Below are 21,144 nucleotides of genomic sequence, written 5' to 3' on the forward strand. Positions count from 1 at the left end.
ATGTATTTTACTTTAATTATTTTATTTTTATTTATTTTACTGCTGCTATTTTTATTTATTTTACTGCTGCTATTTTTACTTAATTTATTAAGGTTTATTTATTGTAGTTACTATAGTTTATTTTATTTTATGTTATTAAGGTTTATTTAGTTTTATTTATTTTATTAAGGTTTATTTATTTTATAAATATAAAAAAATGAACATAGATGCGCTTATAGAGAAAATTAAACCTAAATTAATAGTAAATTTCAAATTTACTATGAATTTAGGTGAAATTCCCTGTATAAGGGCATCTATTTTCACTTTAAGAGAAGCTCAACAAGGCATAGAGGGACGGGCTTATAAACTGGTGTGAGCGCCCTTCGGTTGGCGAGGTGGGACTAAACACTGGCCGCAACTAGGACCAGCCCTTTAGTCCCGGTTTGTGGTATGAACCGGGACTAAAGGGTGGTGGGCCAGGAGCGTGGCCCATTGGTCCCGGTTTGTCCCACCAACCGGGACCAAAGGGTCCGGACGAACCGGGACCAATGCCCCCACGAGGCCCGGCAGGCCCCTGGCCGCACGAACCGGGACCAATGCTCACATTAGTCCCGGTTCATGACTGAACCGGGACTAATGTGAATATTGCCCTATGACCAAAGCCCAGTTTTCTACTAGTGCTTGTGGCGTGTGGCGTGTGGCCTGTGGCCTGTAATATGCAAATATATATTCAGTCAATTTTCACATAAAAGTATATGCATGTTGCTTGATGTCATTTTAGAAATAAAAATCTTGTCATGTTTCTTGATGTTATAGGTTTAGGTGAAAAGGAAATAGCTGTAACTAAATGATGCTTTTGTGCAATTCATGAAAATGGTTTGAGTACCGAGTTCTTCGAAAGGGTTGGAATGTGTAGGGTTAATTGTTATGCGAAATTCAAAAACCATTAGAATATATCATCTACGGTCTCAAACTTGCTGATGTTAGAGCCTTGGAATTTGATAAAATAGTAAGCAGTCCTTTGAAGACGCCTCGTAGCAAAGATTTAGATAAAATCAGTGTTCATCTTTTGTTTTTCATTGATTTATTTATCCCCATTAATTTAATCTTTTACTATATTTATTTCGTGTTTCTATGCTGCTCTAGGTTTGCATCCTGGTCAGAATGTGTATTGTAGATGACGGTAAGATTATACTGGTAGCAAAGATTTAGATAAAATCAGTGTTCATCTTTTGTTTTTCATTGATTTATTTATCCCCATTAATTTAATCTTTTAGTATATTTATTTCGTGTTTCTATGTTGCTCTAGGTTTGCATCCTGGTCAGAATGTGTATTGTAGATGACGGTAAGATTATACTAAATAAGTCTGCAGTTAGAGACTTTGGGATCATAATATCTAAAAAAAAGTAACGATTTTGGCAGTCATGCACAGGTCGACAAATCTATAGAAGTCTGGAGTTCGCCAAAGCTGGCCACGCTGTCGCAGATCGGTTCATGATCGCGTGGGGGCATCCTCTGGAGCTTCCCTGAGGTCAGTGTTGTTCCCCATGGTGTATGCCTGTGTTCTTCTTGATACATGCATACCTGATCCCCTGTTTCCTCTGTTTCCTACTGGGTAAGCTCGATTCTGAGTGATCTTATGTGTATTGAGTGGAGTGTAGCAACAAGCAATAGCACCATGTTACATTATGTTAACATAAACCTGAAGCATGCTTTGTTTTTTCTCATATAAATGATAAACAACTATCACGAAGGAGTAATACAAGCGCAAGAAACTGTCAGCCTGTGACTGGTCCCTTTAGTCAGTTGTATAACAGTATAATTCACCATATAATTAATTCATCAATTTTTTTGGCTGCTAGTTGCTTAATTAGTATCACCTGTAGTATATATCAGGTGTAAAAGTTTGTCAGTAGCATAGGAATCACGCAAGGAGCAACTCAGTTTCCAAACCCATATCAACCTCGACAATATTTTTCTCCAAAAGTAATTAAACAATGATTTTGTTCAGAATTTTGCAGTCACCAACACCTTTACATTCACTTCTTGTTTCTAAGCTTCCAGCTTTGGAAGCTTACAGCAAGAGCACCATGTACTTGTTTGTGAATATGTGAAAGAAAAGTAGGAATGCAGAGTCACAAGGAATGCTGAAGCAGCAGCTGAGATTATGCCCTGGTTCATCTGTATTACGTCATGTACTGCAGAACACCTCGAACCACCAAGCACTAGGCAATAATAAATTTGTTTATTTCTGAATTTTTGCATTCACAACAAGCTACATTCACTTGTCTGAACTCACAAGCTTGCAACCCGTAAGTACTAGATACATTCACATTCCGAGTTCTGATCAATACTCACCAACGATATACAGTTTACAGTATATACTCTGAAACAACACACACATTCAATAAAGAACAATTGCAATGAGCTCATAAGCTACAATCTGCAGGTGCTAGATACGTTAAGCTGGAACAAAAACAACCAGAGACATGGTCCTTGTTGCTACACAGCTCACACAAGTGTAGCAGGCGCACGTCGTCAGGGCAAGGAGCAAACGCTGGATGCGAGGGAGCAGCAGATGGTGCGCTGGTTGCGGCCTGCGGTAGAATTGGCGTCAGGAACCGGCAAGACGGCGGCCGTGCGCGGAGGTAGGCCAAACATGGTGGATCTCGCCGCGGCCATCAAAAGGAGACGTGCGGCAGTTTGAGGCAGAAGAACGCGGAGGTCGGCTAAGTGCAGCTGTTGTGGAAGGAATTCGCCCGGGCCGCCGCCTTGGAGCGATTGGACAAGATCCAGATTGAGAAATTTATATTTTAGCAAAGGTCTGCTTTGGCTGAGGGGTCATTTGCAAATTCGCAAGAGCGGCTGCCGGTGTGTTTTTGTAGATTCGTGTTACTTTTGATCCCATGCGTGAGATCTTAATCGGCTGGCCGAGGAGTCGCGGGATACAGGGATGCATGAGCCATTGATATTCATCAAACACATAATTTGAATAGAGCTTGTGAAAAAATGCCCATAGAAATATTCACTTTGGATTGGTTGTGTCAAAAGGATGCAACATTTGTAACATTTCTTCTCATATTCATGAGACTTTCACTCTGTTGTTGCATTAGTCAAGTTCAATTTCATTACATATGTGTGCATGTATTAGTTTTCATATGTAAAGTGATATATTTAAGAGTTATGAGAAATTTTGCCAAATTTGATGGGCACAAAATAGAGGCATCTGGAAGCAGGACAGATGTCACTGATATTTTTTTGGTCATTTTTAGCGTTGCATCTCAAATGGAATGGCACTCATGGAGGCATTTGAACCAAGTTATCTGTTGTATGCCTAACTATGGCTTTGTAGTTCTATTGGCTCCATTGCCACTATTGGATGCTGCCTTGCTTGGGAAGGGTTAGCTTTTATGATCTCATGACCGCGTTGAACTCGGTGATGCTACTCTTTTGGTACAGAGTGAGTGTTTCTTCCTACCCCTGAACCTGATAATCGGTTATCCTGTTACATGTGCTAAATTTGCCTTCGTACAAATGTAGCATGCCGCTTGATCTTTCACCGCTTGACCGTATCGTTGGGACTGGCACCCTCGCGCCAAGGCGCGTTGCCGATCTAGTATATATAGCCACAAGTGGTGAAGCTTGCAAAACTTTTATCTATAGCATTTTTCTTACACGTTGTACATTTTTCGTATACATCAATAACATTTTCTATAGATGTTTAACAGTTTTAAAATACAAGATTAACAGTATTTAAATATATTTTTGAAGTATACTTTTATTCATACACGTACATTTTTGTATACATCTATAACATTTTTTAAGGATTTTTAAAATACACAATTAACATTTTTTTAAATACTTATTTTGAAAAAAATCCAATACATGGTAAAGTTAATTTTAATACACACTTTTGAGTATGGTATAATTTTAACTACTCGAAATTTTTGTACATTGGATAAGCATTTTTAAATTCTTTACAACATTTGGTATGAAATGGATGTATTCTAAATGTAATGAACATTTTATGTATGATACAATATAGTTTTTATAAATTGTGCGAATATTTGTATACACTGCATTTACATCTTCTTAATGTGTTGTGAACACTTTTTAAAAAATCAAGTAATTTATTTTTTATAATATATGTATTTAATATTTTTAAAATATAGATAAAGTTGAAAAAGACATGCGTGATGATGTCACGTTGTTACTGGACCAGCCCAGTACTGGCTCGCTGCAGGCGACGCTCCCGTGGGGAGTATACCTGGCCATCCGTCAGGCCGGGCCGGGCCTACCAAAGCCCGACACAGAAAACCTAGGCGCGAGCTTGGCCCGGCCCTATCGTCAGGCCTAAAAATCAGGCCCAAGCCCGGCCATCAGTCAAAAAGCTCGTCGGGCCTCGGGCCAGGCCTCCTCCTTAAACTGCAAATACGACAGGCCCGAGCCAGGCCCGGCCCAGCCATCGGGCTCAAAATCTTGGCACAGGCCAGGCCCATGGGCAAGGTCAGGTCGGGTCGGGCCGTCTGAGCCGGGCTTCCCATGGCCAGGTATAGTGGGCTCCCTGCTGAATTCCGTATTGGGCTGACCTTGGATAACAAGGGCTGTGAACAATGGGCTTTGTATTTCTGTCCTCCAAGGCCCATCAAAATGCTCTGCGGCTGTCTGTTCTTCCCTACCCCCGCCGCCGCCTGCCGTCGGAGATAAAAAGAAGCAAAGTGCCGCCGTCGATGGGTGATTCGCCGGCCGGAGATGAGAGAATAAGGGGAGAGCCAAGACAAGCCATTGCTAATTGGAAAGGGATGCGTCCTGAGCTGCCGCGAGTCCTGGGCGAAGATCCCAGGTCGTTATAAGGTGAGCTTGGTAGGGAATTCATTCTTGATTCCGACCATATAACAATGCAATGCATCAATCTTTTGCTCGTCGTGCCTACCTGATTTACAGCTTATTAATCATCAAGACTTGAAGATTCGCTCGGCCGAGCATGTTCAGTGCAGTACTACTGTACTAGTATGTGACCACAATTTATGCAACTCAGGGAATCAGGATCCATTCATACACCGAGAGCTCGATGGATCTGCTGCGTGTCTGGCCTCTCATGAGGGGAATCTTGTAGGCACTGAAACGCCACCGATATTAGCCGATTGATATCCTGCGCCTCGTCGGTCTTGGGCGTGGGAAGACGGCGGTCGAGATGCTCTTGAAGTATCATGTCTTGTTCTTGCGCAGCTGCAGGTCTGTTTAGTAATTCTCCTGGATGCTTCCTCATCAGCACCTCCAGCATCACAACGCCGAGGCTGTAGACATCGCATTTCTCGGTGACCAAGGGCGTGTAAGAAAGTTCTGCATCAAGCAAGGCAGCATAGTTACAAGGGATTGTTTTTGAAGGAGCTACAATTAACCAACAGTTTTCACTGGGGTAGTTTGATTACCAGGTGCGATGTAGCCGTATGTCCCCGCCAGCGCGGTCCAGTTCGATGAATCGGGCTTCAATATCCTTGCCGTGCCAAAGTCCGAGACAAAGGCCTTGTATTCAGAATCTAGCAAAATGTTGCTACTCGTTATGCCCCGATGGATTATAGGTGGATCACAGCCATGGTGTAGGTAGGAAATAGCTTGCACAACATCCTTGATGAGAATTGCTCTTTTCTGCCAATCAACTTGGATTGCTTGGTCATTGTTGTTCAGGATTGAGGCTAGACTCCCCCTTTCTATGTATTGGCAAACCAGGAACCTGTACTGCGTATGGGAACAGAATCCATACAGCTTGACAATGCTGCGCTGACGGACTTTTGTTAGTACTTCAATCTCACGACGAAAGCATTGCTCATCATGCATCCCTTCCTCAATAGGATGAAGCTTCTTCACTGCAACCACTTGTCCATCTGGGAGATCCACCTTGTAGACATTACCAAATCCCCCCTCTCCAATGCAATGTTTTTCATCAAAATTATCCGTTGCATTGATGATATCCTCAAAAGCTATTTTACCATCGAAGTTCCATATGGAGAAGAGGTCCCCTCTCTTTACAATGGCACTTTCTCTAGAAGAGGATTTCTTCCTCAAAATCAAAACGAAGAAGATGCATGCAGCTATACAAGTAATAGCCACAAAAACAGGGACACCCACTTTTAACATGAGGATGTGGTCCTTTTTCTGATGATTTGCAGCAGAAGAATGACAAGACGGAAGGCCAGCCAGCTCCCCGCAGAGACCTCTATTGTGAACAAACCATTCTGCCGAGGAATTATGGATCCTTCCCGGAACTGTGCCTTGTAATCTGTTGTAGGACACATCAAATACGGACATGCTTCGGAGTCCTGCTACCGTGGCAGGAATGCTTCCACTGAATTGATTGTGGGAGAGGTTTATGCTTACCAACATATCTAGATTTCCTATTTCTGGAGGAATGGCACCATCTAGGTTGTTATGGCTGACATCAAGTGTTGTCTGTAGGTGAATCAGTTTGCCTATGGAACCAGGAAGGCTGCCGTTTAAGCTGTTGTTGTTGTTCAGTTTCATGGACTGTAGTCTCGCACATTTCCCAACTTCTTCTGGTATTCTTCCATCTAGTTGATTGCTTGACAGGTCGAGAACCTCAAGAACATCCATTTGACCAATGTTTTGAGGAATGCTTCCAGATAGATCATTTTGGCTTAAGTCTAGCAAATATAGGTTGACTAGTTTGCCAATTTCAGGAGGTATCTCCCCTGTCAACCTATTCAAATGGAGGTCGAGTTTTCTGAGTTTGGTTAGCTTTGTGAGCTCACGAGGTATATGACCAGTAATCACGTTTCCTCCTAAACGCAGTTCTGTCAAGTTACCGCATGAACCCCAATCTGTTGAAAGCTGACCGTGCAGTTTGTTTGAAGTTAACCCAACAAATTTCAGATGTGGGTACACCCCAAGCTGTTGTGCTATATCTCCATCCATCTGATTGTACATGATGTCGAGGATGACTAAGGAGCTGCAGTCCTTGAAACTTCCTGGAAAGGATCCACTAAATTGGTTGGTAGTTGCGGAAAACCATTGGAGTTTTTTGCCCTGGCATAAGTCAGGCACCTGTCCGCTGAGATTGTTGTAACTCAACTCAATGTCCACTAAATTGGTGAGGTTTGAAAATGTGTGAGGCAAAGGTCCAGACAGTCTATTGCCTGACAGCCTCAAATCTGTGATTTCCCTGAAGTTTCCAAAGCTTGGAGGGACTGAGCCAGAGAACTTGTTGAAGTAGAGGTAAAGATTCACTAAATTCCCTAGATTGCCTAGCTCAGCCGGGATTGTGCCAGAAAAGCTATTGTTTTGAAGGCGAAGGGAGGTGAGAGAAGTCATGTTTCCTATGCTAGATGGCAGATCACCATCTAAAGCATTGGAGGAGAGGCTAAGCTCCTGAAGGTTTGCAAGATTCCCTAGCACATAAGGAATGGACCCAGACAAGTTGTTCTCGTAAAGGTACAGATATGTGAGCATCGTCAAATTTCCGAGACTCAGAGGAATGCTCCCGGTAAGTTTATTACCGAAAAGGTAGACCTCACGAAGATCAGTGAGTGATCCTATTTGTTCAGGAATGTGGCCACTTAAGTTGCTCCTGCTGGCTCCTAGCAGTTGCAACTTGGTTAAGTTTGTGATTGCTGCAGGGATAGTGGACGTGAATTGATTTTGTGATATCATGAGCACGGTAAGATTATTAAGGTGTGTGATCTCGTGAGGAATGGAACCAATAAGTAAGTTTTGGGATAGTCCTAAGTAGCCTAGTTTAGTAAGGTTTCCAATGCTGCTCGGAATAGTACCGGTCAGATAATTATCAGCTAAATCTAGCTCTTCCAAAGCCGTGAGTCTCCCTAGCTCTATGGGGATCGAACCAGTAAGATGGTTTGTGAACAGACTTAAATCTCTGAGCAAAGTTAGGTTGGTGAGGGAAGGAGGAATAATTCCGGTTAAGTTGTTATGGTATAACCGGAGACTTTGCAAGGACTGAAGCCTGCCAATGTTTGCAGGAATGGTACCTGAGAGGCCATTGAAGGAGAGGTCCATCACGGTGAGGCTCCCCAGCTCTCCGATGGCCGGAGGTATGCCTCCGGTGAGCTGGTTACCGGAGAAGTTCAGCATGGAAAGCATGGGGAGCATGCCGACGGTCGGTGGAATCCGTCCTGAGAGGTGGAAGTTGTTGCTGATGTCAAGGCTGGTGAGCAAGGACAGCGGCTGCAAGTTGAGCACGTCCAGCCGCCCGGCGAGTCCAGCTCCTCGGAGGGAGACCCCAGTGATGGACGGGCCTTGAGCTGCACGGCGGCAGGTGATGCCCGTCCAGTTGCAGGGGTGGACGCCGGGGCTCCAGGTGCTCAAGGCTGAACCGCTGCTGATGCTTGTCAGGCTGGATTTCCATCGGAGCAGCGCTGCTGTCTGGGCTGTGAACCAAGTGCCTCGCCGTGCTGCGGCCTTTGCCTCACCGAACATGGAAGGGAGAAGAAACAGGATGGCGAGGAGATGGAGCCATGGACACCCTGAGGCACGAGTAGCCATGGATTCAACAAGTTCTGTCGGTGGTACTATGTGGTAGAGGGGTGAGAGAAAGGCCACCGCTGCTCCGGAGCATCCACGGCTTGGCTGACTTCATGATTAGGTAGGAACATCCAGCGCGTTTTCCTGTGTGATTGAATAAAAAAAATAGTAGTAGTTGCCAACGTCTCGGGCATGTGTTCCCATGTACCGCACTCAAGAGAATAAAATAAAGTCTTGGAGTGATTATTCTAGTTTGTGTTAGAAATGGCTTATAATCAATTGAGCGTGTTGTTGTCATCCCTTTCGTTTCACTATGAGCGCGTTAGCAACGATTTATAGTTAATTAGGTGGTTTATAATTACAGTTTTACTATTTTCAGGTGTCTGTTTTTAAATTCGGCTCAGGCCGTTTTTCTGTCGTCGGATTCACACGAATCTCTGCGCGTTGGTTTGTCCTCAGTCCCCACGTACCAGGTCGTCCTGTCCCGTTTTTTTATTGCCGGTGGCGTGCGGCGGGTGCCCGGCAAGGAGCGCTTGAATGCGGGAGGCGTGCTTCACAGGACCGCTGCAGGTACGGGAGATGTTGGTCTGGAGAGGAGCTCGGCGGAGCTCTCCTGTCGTGCTCGCCACCAGCAAGCGCCCGTTGGTGTGCGAGGTAGTAGTCGCCGGCGCGGTGGGGCGCAAGTTATTTTCCCCCGTCTCCGTGCTGTTATCGCTCTGCCCAATTTGTCCTGTGTTGCTCGATGTGATATGCCTCTCCCCGCGTTCGATTCAGTTCATCGTCATGGTCGCCGGTCATAGAGCTCGTCGCAGGTGTCGTTCAGTTAGTTGGTTGTTTTGGCCAGGAATGTTTGTGATAGCTTAGTTCATCAGGAACGCTCCGGAATTTTTTTTGCAGGCACCCATCCACGCAATTCATCAGTTTAGTAAATGGGAATCCATCAGTTTAGTAAATGTTCAGTATGTTTCTCATTCTTTAGTCATCCAGTCCTGAGATTTTTGTTATATATCAGCCTTCAAACAGTTTTTTTTCAGTTATGAGTGTACTTCATTAATCAGTGTACTATTTCATTGTTGTTCAGTGTTGGGACTTTTCTTTATTTTCAGTCTTTCAGCTTTCATTTGTTCATTTTTTCAGTCATTCTGAAATGCAGCCTCCAAAATCTTTGGCTCTCATTTCATTAATGTTTCATTTAGTTGATCAGTGTGTGTTCTCTCTTCAGTTTCAGTATTTCAGTTTTAGTAATTGTTCAGATCGTCGTCACATCTTTTGTTAGTCTAAATTCTGTAGCATGTTCATTAGTATCAGTCAATGTTCAGATAGTTGATTCATCAGTCAATGTTCAGAGAGCATCAGTAATATCTTCAGTTCATTCTAGTGTTTCTTCAGTCTTCTTTTTTGCTGTCTCCAGTGTCTCTTTTTTCTGAAAACTGATGCTGGAAGTTCATCTTAGCTATACATTGGCATCAAGACCCAAGTGTAGTATTTGTAACCAACTTCAGGATTCCCAAGTATTCAGTTTCAGGTTTAAGTTTTAGTAGTGTAGTATTCGTACCCAAGTTCTTCAGGTTTCAGTTTCTTAACAAAGAGCGGCGTCAGTTTCTGTTTCCAGTAGGTGTCATTTTCTTCAGTCCACAGTAGGTGTCATTTTCAGGTTTCAGTATGTGTCTTTTTCTGTTTTTCATTTTAGTCATGGACACTTAATTAGGGTGTCACATAGGCAGCACCCATGCTATTCATTCCTGAAAGAATAACAACACTGATGTATCTTTTTCAGACTCATGTGTGTGGTTAGGAGCCAGTTTGAACCTATTAATTAAGTAAGCTATCAGATTAATTTTTTTTAGTTTGTGCATTATAATTGTTTTCTTAGTATATCCAGTGCATGATCAATTATCAGAATTATTCATTCACTGAGGTTTCATCCTGCTGGGTTCAGGTGTATTTTTGTTGTGTATTTTCTAAGACTTCTCAATTTAAATTCAGTCTTTGCAGGAAGGTGATCACATTTTTTCTTGAGTTCTTCTCTGCCAAGTAGAATATAGCAAGGACACAAGTAAGCCTTATTCTATTTCTCAATCGAGCTAAATTTTGCTGGCCTTTGTTACCTGAGATGATTCCCCTTGGGGCGGCTCCAGGCAGCTGTGCTTCAGTTTTTATGATTTCAGTCTTGTTTCATTTAGTTGATCAGTATCCCAACATCTGTCTTGTGGTTGAGTCACTTATTTTAGTCTGTAGTTGATTCACTCATTTAAGCTTGGGCAAAAAGAGCTTCACTAGGACCGAGTACAACACTGCACCCGATGGTCGGATCTTCTTCAAGCATGGACGGAAGAAGTTTCTTACGAGGACTGGACTTGAGGTTGGAGCGGATGTGTTAATAACATGCAAGACAAAGGTCGGCAATGAGCTCGAGATGATTGTTCTTAGTCTATTGTTCAATCAATGTTTATTATTATCAGTCATTTTCTTATAATAGTTGACTCACCAGTCAATGTTCAGAGAGCAGACATCATTGTTCTATTTATCATTCATGAGTTTTACTCATCGTTCAGCCTTTCAGATGATATTATCTTCTTTGTTATCTTTTCATTTTCTTTTCTTTATTCCTTTTGGCCCAAGCATGAGTTAGGTAAGTAGAAAGTCCTTCATTATATGTCCATCTTCCTACTCCCTTTAGTTTCCCCAGATATTTCCGTTTCTTTTCTCTGATTTTTGTTTAGTGGCTTTTGTCAGTGGCACAAGTTTACTTCTAAAGCTTGTTTTGTGATATGCATGTATCCTTAGCGATGATTACATACATTTCTTAGTAGCTGTTTGCTCCATCTTTGGTTTCCCGCATACACCCGGCGCTTATTCTTTCTTTTATTGAGTGAATAACCCTCAGTGTTTGAGTATCTCTCAATTATTCAGGAAAGAACAAGGTATTATCAGTTTTCTTCAGGAAATAATAAGGTACTATCACTGTTCAGGGAAGCAACAAGGTACTGTCCATTTTTTGCAGAGAAATGTTTTATGGGAAAAAAATGATGAAAACTGAACGTTAGGGATAGCTGCATTTTCCATGTTCTAGTAGTGAGAAACGTCTACAAAAATATTACCCCTCTGTTCACAAATGTAAGATGCTCTAACTTTTTTTGTGAATCGGATGTATATAGACACATGTTTTAGTGTGTGTGTTCACTCATTTCAGTTCGTATGTAGTCCATACTGAAATATCCAAAACATCTTATATTTGTGAACGGAGGTATTAGATAGAAAAGGCTTGTGGGCGCACTGCAGCCAAATTGAGTGAAAAAAGTGTGAACAAACTCTCTAAAAACAGATAAAACACATTGAGCATGCAAGAAATCATCGACATTTTGTAGATATCTCCATTAGTAAGTGTCATTCAGCCCTTAGTTCTTTAGATTTTATTGTTGTGCTAGTTCTCATCAGTCTTCAGATATTGAGCACGCAAGAAATCATTGACATTTTGGCACAGTTTGTCGATATTACCCCTTCATTTTTGTTGAGCACAGATATTGAGCACGCAAGAAACACATTGAGCACGCAGGAAATCATTGACATTTTGTAGATATTACCCCTTCATTTTTGTTTTTCACTCTCATTCTTTCTGTCCTCGGTTATCTTTGTTTTTTATACCTTAACCTTCAGTTACCATTTCCTTGTATATTTAATCATTCTTGAGTTCCGTTCATGCATGTTCATTATCTTGATATTGCTCACGCTTTTTCTGATGGATAACTAATCTTAAGTGCAACCCCTTCAGTCCTTGTTTAGTCGTTCTTTGTCTTGCTGAAGTAAAAAGTAAAAACAGATGAAGTAATTTTGTTTTCTCGTAGAACACTTTGTTATTTTGTCCTGCGTCATCTTCATCGTAACTTTGTATTTGTTGCATTTGTTATTTTCTTCTTGTCACGTACATGTTTTTTCTGTTTTTTTTTGTTTTTTTTTGTTTTTTTTGCATCACATTTGAGCTAGAAGCGGAAGAGCCAGAGCTTTTTACATAGGGGCCTCTTTTTGAATTTTTTGGATTGCTTACCAAATGTGTCATGTGGTACCTCTTTATGTTGCTCCATGCACCATCCATCTCCTAGCCTGTTGTTCGGTTCAGTTTCTTCAACGTCCAAAGCCCAAACCCGTTGTAAGTTTTTGGGGGCCATCAGAGCAGGGCAGGTGTAGTACAGCTGGCACATTACAATTGGCTTAGAAAAACGATGCAAGACCAAAATAAAATCAGACGGTTGTTTATTAGACACACCCTATGAAGGTGAGACTAGGATGGTAGATACGTTAATTTCCAAAAGGAAAGAGATGGTCCCCCGTGACCAATGAAGCTGAGACAACATTGGCAGAGAAAGGGTACCATGGACTGCACATCACCGGCTCTGTATTCTAACTTCATATTCACAATTTGAACACACCGGCTAAACAAAATGACACACGACTCAGGCTGGACGTGGCGAGCGGGCTTTTGGCCCGGCTCGCGGCCAGCTAAGGACCGGACCGAACGGTCCAGGCCCGGTAAAATAATCACTCGGTCCGAGCTCAAGAATCAGGCCCGACAAAGCTTCGGTCCGGTCCTGTTTTTGACCGAGCCGACCGAGCGGACCGAGAATCCGAGCGGCGACCTGAACCTGCGCGACAGGAGTAGTGGAGGAGCAGTGTAGGAGAAATCAGGACCGTTGTGCTGCTCGGTCCGGTCCGGCCCGGACCGCCGCCGGCCGGTCCAAACGACGGCTCGGACCGGGACCGGACCGGCCCGGACGGTGTCCACCCTGACACACGACCCAATCAAACGTAAATGACTTGATTGTAGTGATCAACGATGGATGGTGTCCATGATGTACGCACTTTGGCCAAGACCCTATGATAGTAGAACCGATCAGCGGGAAGGGGCACAACAAATACAAGTAAAGTAAATAAACTAGCTAAACCAACTCGGGTGACTTATGCGCCATCTCGAGCTTGGGGATCAGTGAATACCAAGTAAATAAATGATGAGTAAATAGGCAGTTTTTTGATTAAATTAATTCATGAATGAATCATGAGCATGACATGGACATCATTGATAACACACTGATTACGATCTAACAGAGCATGTACTACGCACATAGTAGAAACATCTACGCATATTGCTAGTACTGCTACAACAGGAAGAAACACGAGAGGGATAAACGATGTATACCCTCCAATCGGCCACGCGGCGGCGGTGGCGGTGGCAGCAGCCGCGGCATCCTCAGCGGCCTTCTTGTCGGCCTCGGCCTTCTCAGCGGCGGCACGGTCGGCATCGGTCGACATAGTGATGACAAAGGTGATGCGGACGTAGATGAACAGAAGCGAGCAGTCGCGTAGTCGCTACCCAAAAACCTAATCGCCCCTCTCCCATACAGGCTCCGGAGAGGCGGGGTTTCGGAGGCCTGCTCTCCGGTCAACCGTGTACGCGGTGAACGGGACGGAGTCGCCGGCGGCAGCAGCAGCAGAGGAACAACATGGGCGTGGAGGCGGAGATGGAGATGCGTTCTGTTTTCGCGGTGGCTAGGGTTGGCAGCGCCCCACATATATATGTGTGGCCGCGCGTGGAGAGACGTGGGCTGAACCCACGTCCAAGTCGATAGCCCATGATTCGACGTCTCAGATCGTGGCCCTACCTGTCAAAGACTCTCCGTTCCTGACCGGCAAAAAGAAGCGCATAGGAGTGAGCTCGGCTCAGTCCCGCAACCCGCGCCGCGCGGCGAGTGGAGGAGGAGGAGGAGGAGTGCGCGAGGGCTTCTTTTCTTCTCAAGCTCCAATAGCATGAGGGAGAGAATCCCTTATAAACCACTCCAACTCTCCTTCCACTTTCGGGGTGGGACTAAACTTCCCACCACCTTGTCATGCCACCTACATGGGCCCTTAGAGATTAAATCTGAAATTGTCATATGGGCTCTAGGCCCATCTCATATTTCAACAATAAGGTCGCCAACCAACTTTGTGATGGCAGAACCAATGTGCGGAATGGGGCCTCATCCGTTTAAGGTCACATGGACCATATGCTTAAGGTCTCGTGGACCATTGTTCTTAGGTTTGCATCTTGTTACTTTAACAAGTTTAGTCATTGTTTAGGGTGAATCATCACATTCAATTTCCGTACGTGCAACATCTAAAGTACTCATAGCAAGCATATGAACAACCACATATGACATGCAAGCATATGAATCATACACACATGTAACATATAGATCAAGACGAACATTACACAAGTAAATCATGAGCAATGCTATGGGGCACACAACAGTTGATTGGCTTGCCTCGGATGAAGATCACTAGAAAAGATGGATGGTTGCCGGTTGGATCAGAATATGAGAAATTATGTTTCAAAATTTTGTGAATTTCTTTGGTAAACTTTGACAAATATTTTGTGTGCTTCACAAATTTTAGCACGAAATTACATTCATGGAAGTTGTAGCAAAAAAAATTCATCGATTTTTTAGCCACGCTTCCACGAATGTCATTTCATGATAAAATTTCGCAAGCACCCAAACACATTTGTCAAATTTTACTACAAAAAAAGCATATTTTTTATTTTGTTTACTTTTTATTTATTTTACAGTTCATCAGAGAGCATTTGAGCTCGGGAGCAGATACTTCACGTCCCATTCAATGTTCATATATGCAACATCTAAAGTACTCATAGCAAGCACACATGCAAGCATATGAATCATACACACATGAAACATATAGATCAAGATGAACATTACGCAAGTTAATAATGAGCAATGATGTGGGCATATGATAGCTGATTGACTTGCTTTGCATGAAGATCGCTTGGAAAAGATGGTTGTTGTCGGCTGGATCGGGAATATCAGAAAGTATGTTTCAGAAATGCCTAAACGGATAACATGCGTACAAGTGATAATTTAAAAACTTACAACATGGATGAAAAGGGTTGCACTCCATCAGGCTCGGAAAAGGATCAACTTAGTCCTAGAGTCACCTCAATCGGATCAATGAACAAAAAGTTATTGCGGTCCTAGTGCCAGGGACCTTTCTTAAAATAATTATTGCATTCAGGTCCTGCACACTATTCTGTAAAGGAAAAGGTGTGATGGCATCCGGGAGCCCCGGCACCCTCTTATCTGGCGCGTCCAACCGTTTTGAGATTTGTGCAGGGGCACAGCGGTAGCAGGCCATTAGCGAGGCGACGTTTAATTAAGCACCTTTTCGACAGTGATGGACAGGGTTGGTCGTAGGTTGCGGCATGCATAGCAGGCTCTGGCAAAGGTAGGCCTGGGTGGGGACCATGAAATGACAGCTCACAGGGCGGTGCATGCAGGTCACAATTTTTTATTCTTGCTTGGAGCAACAATTATCTATTACTCCATGTTTCCTTTTCTGCCTCAATCATTCTTTCTTCTTCCTGAGAGGTACCATGCAAGAAAGAGAAAGGTGAGGACAGAGAAAGAGAGTAAGTTTGCTATTAAGCATTTTTCTGGAATTAGATTTTTAGGATGTTTTGAAAAAGCGAGGAGAGAGAGATGGTTTTTAGGATGTTTCTTCTGGAAGAGAGAGAGAGGTGTTATGCGTTAGAGAGAAAAGAAAGAAAGAGATGCCGTGAGAGGCAGAATAGTAATATAGAATGGAGAGATGTGTTGCACGTGTGACAGTCTGAGAGGAAAGGAGAGATGTGGACAGCACGTTTACTTCTTTTCTTTACTACTAGCCGACATGTCACGTCCAGCTCCATTTGAAATCCTCTCAGATTCCCTCGGTTCACAACCAGTATGTCTGCTAATCAGTTGTTTGCTACAGTACACTGCACATATCCCTAAACGCTGGAATCTGTACCAACGGTGCTGATAAGGGGGTGCCTAGGTACCCGGGTCCTGAAAATCCACTCTCATTCTGTAAATGAACAAGAATTAGTCTATTGCAATGGGCCGGCTCGGGCTGATTCTCTCCATAACAGGACGTTGCTGGGCCGAGGAGACATGAGATGCAGACGACGTTGGAGACGTGGACTACACTTTCTTCAGTGGAAAACCTAAAACAGTATAGATTAGAGTATCTACAACCACATGTATCTAATTCGAGTTGCCAAACACCAGTATGTTGAAATGGCTACAAAACTACAAAGTCACACCATATCAAGGGCATGGAAGGATGCCATGAGGCAAATTGTCATTAGCACGTGCGAGTCAGCAATAACACGGTTGATGACATATATAGGGCAGGCCCATCTGGCTTCTTCGCAAGAGGTTGATGGACCAAATTGCTCCCACTCATCTCATTAGTTGCCGTAGAATTATCCTTGATGCCTCTCATCCCTACACAACTCATTTATGGACTCTACTTCTTGGATATATGGATGATCTATGTCCATTATCAGTAGAGGAACTACACATAAGAGCGTAGGAATGCACCTAAATTTATACGCCAAGAATTGTTGATGTGGACGCCTTTCAATAGATGTCTTCAGTACATTTATGGGCATGTATAGCTGCTCGCGTCTATTGCTGATATCAAGGAGATCCGGTAGCTCACTTCATTGCATTTATCGGTCTATATGGCTGTATATAAGTCTATGATTTGAAAGTACTTCAGTAGCTCCTACATGTTATTTAACGGCTTGTATGATTGCACATGTAACAAGTTTTGGCACATGTGATACTTCTCTTAGTCTGTGATCCAGAAGATTCGCACGCCATGGCTGTGATTTATTGTTCTTGGTGGTCACTCTTCCTTTGACGTCGACCCCCGCGGAGTACTATGCTAGCCCTGTCCTTAGCTTGTGTGACGTGTCTATACTTCAAACTCTGTCAAACGAGCATGCATGCAACGTCAACAACGTTTCTGCATATGAACTAGAAACCAACGATGTACTCCTATGTGACATGCATGGCTGCATGCGATGTCATAAGTGCGATGCAAGAACTAGAAAACTAGACCAAACCGGTGTCTCACAGCAAAATAATAATAAAAATTGTAAGGACATGTTGTTCAATGTTCGACACATCCTGCTTGGAAGGACGTTTGTTCGTATTGCCACAAAAACCCTGATCAACCAGCCAGAATTGTGGTGAATCTAAGACGGAACATTTGTCAAATTTTGCAAGCACCCAAACACATTTGTCAAAATTTACCACAAAAAGCAGATTTTTATTTATTTTTACTTTTTATTTATTTTACAGTTCATCAAGGAGCATTTGAGCTCGGGAGCAGATACTTCACATCCCATTCAATGTTCATATATGCAACATCTAAAATACTCATAGCAAGCACGCATGCAAGCATATGAACAACCACATATGACAGGCAAACATATGAATCATAAACACATGAAACATATATATCAAGACGAACATTATGCAAATTAATAATGAGCAATGATTTGGGCATATGATACTTGATTGACTTGCTTCACATGAAGATCGCTTGGAAAAGATGGTGGTTGTCGGCTGGCTCGGAAACATCAAAAATGCCTAAGCGGATAACATGCGTACAAGTGATAATTTAGAAACTTACAACATGGATGAAAAGGGTTGCACTCCATCAGGCTCAGAAAAGGATCAACGTGGTGCTAGAGTCACCTCAATCGGATCAGTGAACGAAAAGTTATTGCGGTCCTAGTGCCAGGGACCTTTCTTAAAAGAATTAGTGCATTCAGGTCCTTCACACTATTCTGCGAATAAACAAGAATTAGTCTATTGCAATGGGCCAGCTCCTGATTCTCTTCAGAACAGGACGTTGCTGGGCCTAGGAGACATGGGCTGCCGACGACGTTGGAGACATGGACTACAATTTCTTGAGCGGAAAACCTAAAACAATATAGATTAGAGTATCTACAACCACACATATCTAATTTGAGTTGCCAAACACCCACGGACACATCTAGACGCATCCGCGGACGGTGATTACGCATAGCCCAAATTTCATCGCAAACAACCAAACTAGACATATCTGATTACCATTTTCATATAACCCATGCAACGACATGATCTACTAAACTACTTCTATCAACTACTAAAGTACGCGTCCTCATCGTCGGAGATATTGACGCTATTGGTGCTTGAGCCATCGGCCTCATGGTCATTGGTGGCCGGGCGCACCAGCTACTTGCCCTCATCCTCCTCCTCGAACTCGGCGAAGAGCTCATCAATCTCTGCCTTCCCCTGGAGGAGGATGCGGGCGGTTCGCCTCCACCTCGTGCTCCTACTCAAAGGACTCGAGTAGGGCCTGCTGCTCCGCCAGCTCGTCCGCTTGGGCCCCTTGAACTATGCCATGGTGTTGGCCATGTCGAAGCTCGCGGACGATGGATCTGCCGCGGCCGCCTCCTTTGGCTCCTCCTCGAACACGCCCGCCTCCGCCGGCTCCAGCTCCTCCTCCTGCATGGCAGTGTCCTCTTCCTCTGGCTTCACCTCCTCCTCCTTCGGCTCTTGCGATTCTGGCAGAAAGCCGACAGCGAAACGAGCAGCGTGCAGACCCGTATCTCCTCCAGCAGCTGCAACTGGCGCTCTGGCGTCAACATGGCATATGTGGTGACCTCTGTCGGGCCATGGCTAGCGGCTACAGTGAGCGGATGGAAGCTGGCGGTAAGGGTGAGAGGGAGATGGGAGGAATGGGACGGGCTAGGGTTGGGCTGCCGCCGTCCAACTTAAATAGCAAGTAGCACGCCAGAGCGACGCCACACGGCTCCATGTATGTGTCTGCAGCGAGGACCGGATGAGGCGTCTGTCGGACCAACGATCTCTGTTTGTGACCACGTGGGTCCTTATGGTCAGTCCTAGGTGGCGGACGCGTTTGGGCGTTCCCTTATTCGCCCCAAATATGGGCCATGTATGGGAAGTGTCGGTTAGTTCGGGCGTTTGAGCCGGATTATGAGGTCCGGTTAGGTATAGTTTTTGCGTCGGGCAGCCCGCCCGGAAGTTTGAGGCCGGTACGATGGGTCGGTTGTAGATGCTCGAGTGAAATATAAAAGAACCTTAAAATATCCCATTTTGAAATAAAAGAGAGGCGGACTGACAGGTCCCACCCGGTCCCACATGCCGCGGCAAATGGTCGTCGTCTTCCACCTCACGCTCATGACGTCATTTAGAGGCGCCGAGAGATATTGCCGGCGATCACGGCCACCGTTCGCCGCGACGAGGAGAAAGGAGTGCTACGGAGGTTTTGCCTCACCCAACTAGGACCCGGTAGTCGGCCTGGACTGAGGCGACGGCGACTTTGGCTCCCGTGGAGGAGCTCGTCATCCGTTGACGATGCCGACGATCCGGTCGTCCCGCGGGGCAAAGGAAGGTTTGGGAAGCTCATACGTGTCTATTTTATCATTCTGGAGGGATTAATCAAAGAGGGGAGGCGCGAGGGGCTCGCCACGGTCGAGCAACTCGGCGGCGGTGATCTCGCAGGAGATGGAGGAGAAGGGCACTAGCGGCCGATTTATCGCGATAGTAGGTTTATAGAGGGGAGATGAGAAGGATGGACCAAGCGGGAGTTCTCGGGAACGGCTTAAATAGACGGACGCCGAGAGGCGCCATGAATGATTGCGCTCGGGCGCGTGATTGCCGGCGGCTGTGTAGGAGCCGGGGCCTGAGAGGATGATGAGGTAAGCAATGACACACGGAGGCTGTGCGCTGCTGCGTCGACCTGACGGCGGAAGCAGACCGTCGGCCGAGCAGTGGCGCACATGGGCAGCCGGGCGGAGTTTTCTGCCGGGTCCGAGCACGCGACCGGAGCACAAGGGAGGACTGCGGAGGGTGAGGAGTGTAGGAGCGTATAGCTGTCAAGGGGCGTGCACAGACGGCGCGCTGCAGAGGTAGGGGACCGGCGGCCACGTTGGGGGTGACCAGGGATTTGGCTTGCCACCGACGCCGTCACCGCGTGAGCTACATGCAGTGGCATTAAGAGCTCACTGTGCTCAATCAGTCTAGTGAAACTGTGCCAAATTGGTTCTATGTGCGTATAATTATGCAATAGGAAGGTTGGTGCACAGGATTAGACAGTGGAGCACTTCATCAGTTGGCATTCATTATTTGATTAATTTTGTTACCTTTTTTTTACCGGTCGAGACAAATTCTCCTGGAGCTGAGCATCTGCCAGGTTGATTATTGAGAGTAAAACATAGTACCGTAGAAATAGTTTCAAAGGATTTGGATGAGTGGAAAATTACTTTTGATCATATTTTGCAATTTGAGCAGGAAGTTGAATAGATTATAGCCACCAAATTTTGAACTAGACCACCACATATTATTGAAGGTCTGGTGTCTACGTACCACGGGTTAGCTCATGAAGTTTTGGACGATTTAAAAAGCAACAAAAATAAGGGTTGCTTTGTACTGTGGGTAAATTGGAATATGGGAAATATAATTACATGTGGGGCCTCTACCATTAGGACTGATTTGATCTTGCTACCACAGGTCATATCAAGTGTAAGGAGCATCTCCAAATTTATATGGCATTTTGACAGGATCTGGGGTATTTTCAAGGGTTTAATATCTCCAGAAGCCAGGAAAAGGAATTAATTTTAGTTGCAAAATATTGCATATGACGTGACAATAGTTTCACATACACGAGGTTCATAGGTGTAGGAGACTACCCATGGATATTTTGGGATCATTTGGAACAAAGAAATGAGGGTCCCTTTGTAAATGGGAAATTAGGGTTTAATCCTGGCATTATTTGGAATTAGG

At 44.4% G+C, this 21,144-nt stretch overlaps 1 protein-coding gene and 1 long non-coding RNA gene across 3 annotated transcripts; one reads left to right on the forward strand and one right to left on the reverse strand.

Annotated features, from left to right (window-relative positions):
- Positions 1-4,597: 4,597 nt before the first annotated feature.
- Positions 4,598-11,246, forward strand: LOC120967817 (uncharacterized). 2 transcript variants are annotated; one of them, XR_006667338.1, is made up of 3 exons: positions 4,599-4,834; positions 10,463-10,532; positions 10,708-11,246. It is a non-coding gene; the product is annotated as an uncharacterized lncRNA (long non-coding RNA). The 2 variants fall into 2 exon arrangements; XR_012189105.1 differs by having other exon boundaries at positions 4,598-4,834; positions 10,463-11,246.
- LOC109755847 (uncharacterized) lies at positions 4,866-10,463 on the reverse strand. Its single transcript, XM_020314728.4, has 2 exons — positions 5,413-10,463; positions 4,866-5,323 (listed from the first exon to the last, which is right to left on the reverse strand). The coding sequence occupies exons 1-2, from the start codon at positions 8,495-8,497 to the stop codon at positions 5,034-5,036; spliced, it is 3,375 nt and encodes a 1,124-aa protein (XP_020170317.1). The 5' UTR covers positions 8,498-10,463; the 3' UTR covers positions 4,866-5,033.
- Positions 11,247-21,144: the final 9,898 nt, after the last annotated feature.

The sequence above is a fragment of the Aegilops tauschii genome, chromosome 7 (genome assembly GCF_002575655.3).
Source record: "Aegilops tauschii subsp. strangulata cultivar AL8/78 chromosome 7, Aet v6.0, whole genome shotgun sequence".
NCBI lineage: Eukaryota > Viridiplantae > Streptophyta > Magnoliopsida > Poales > Poaceae > Aegilops > Aegilops tauschii.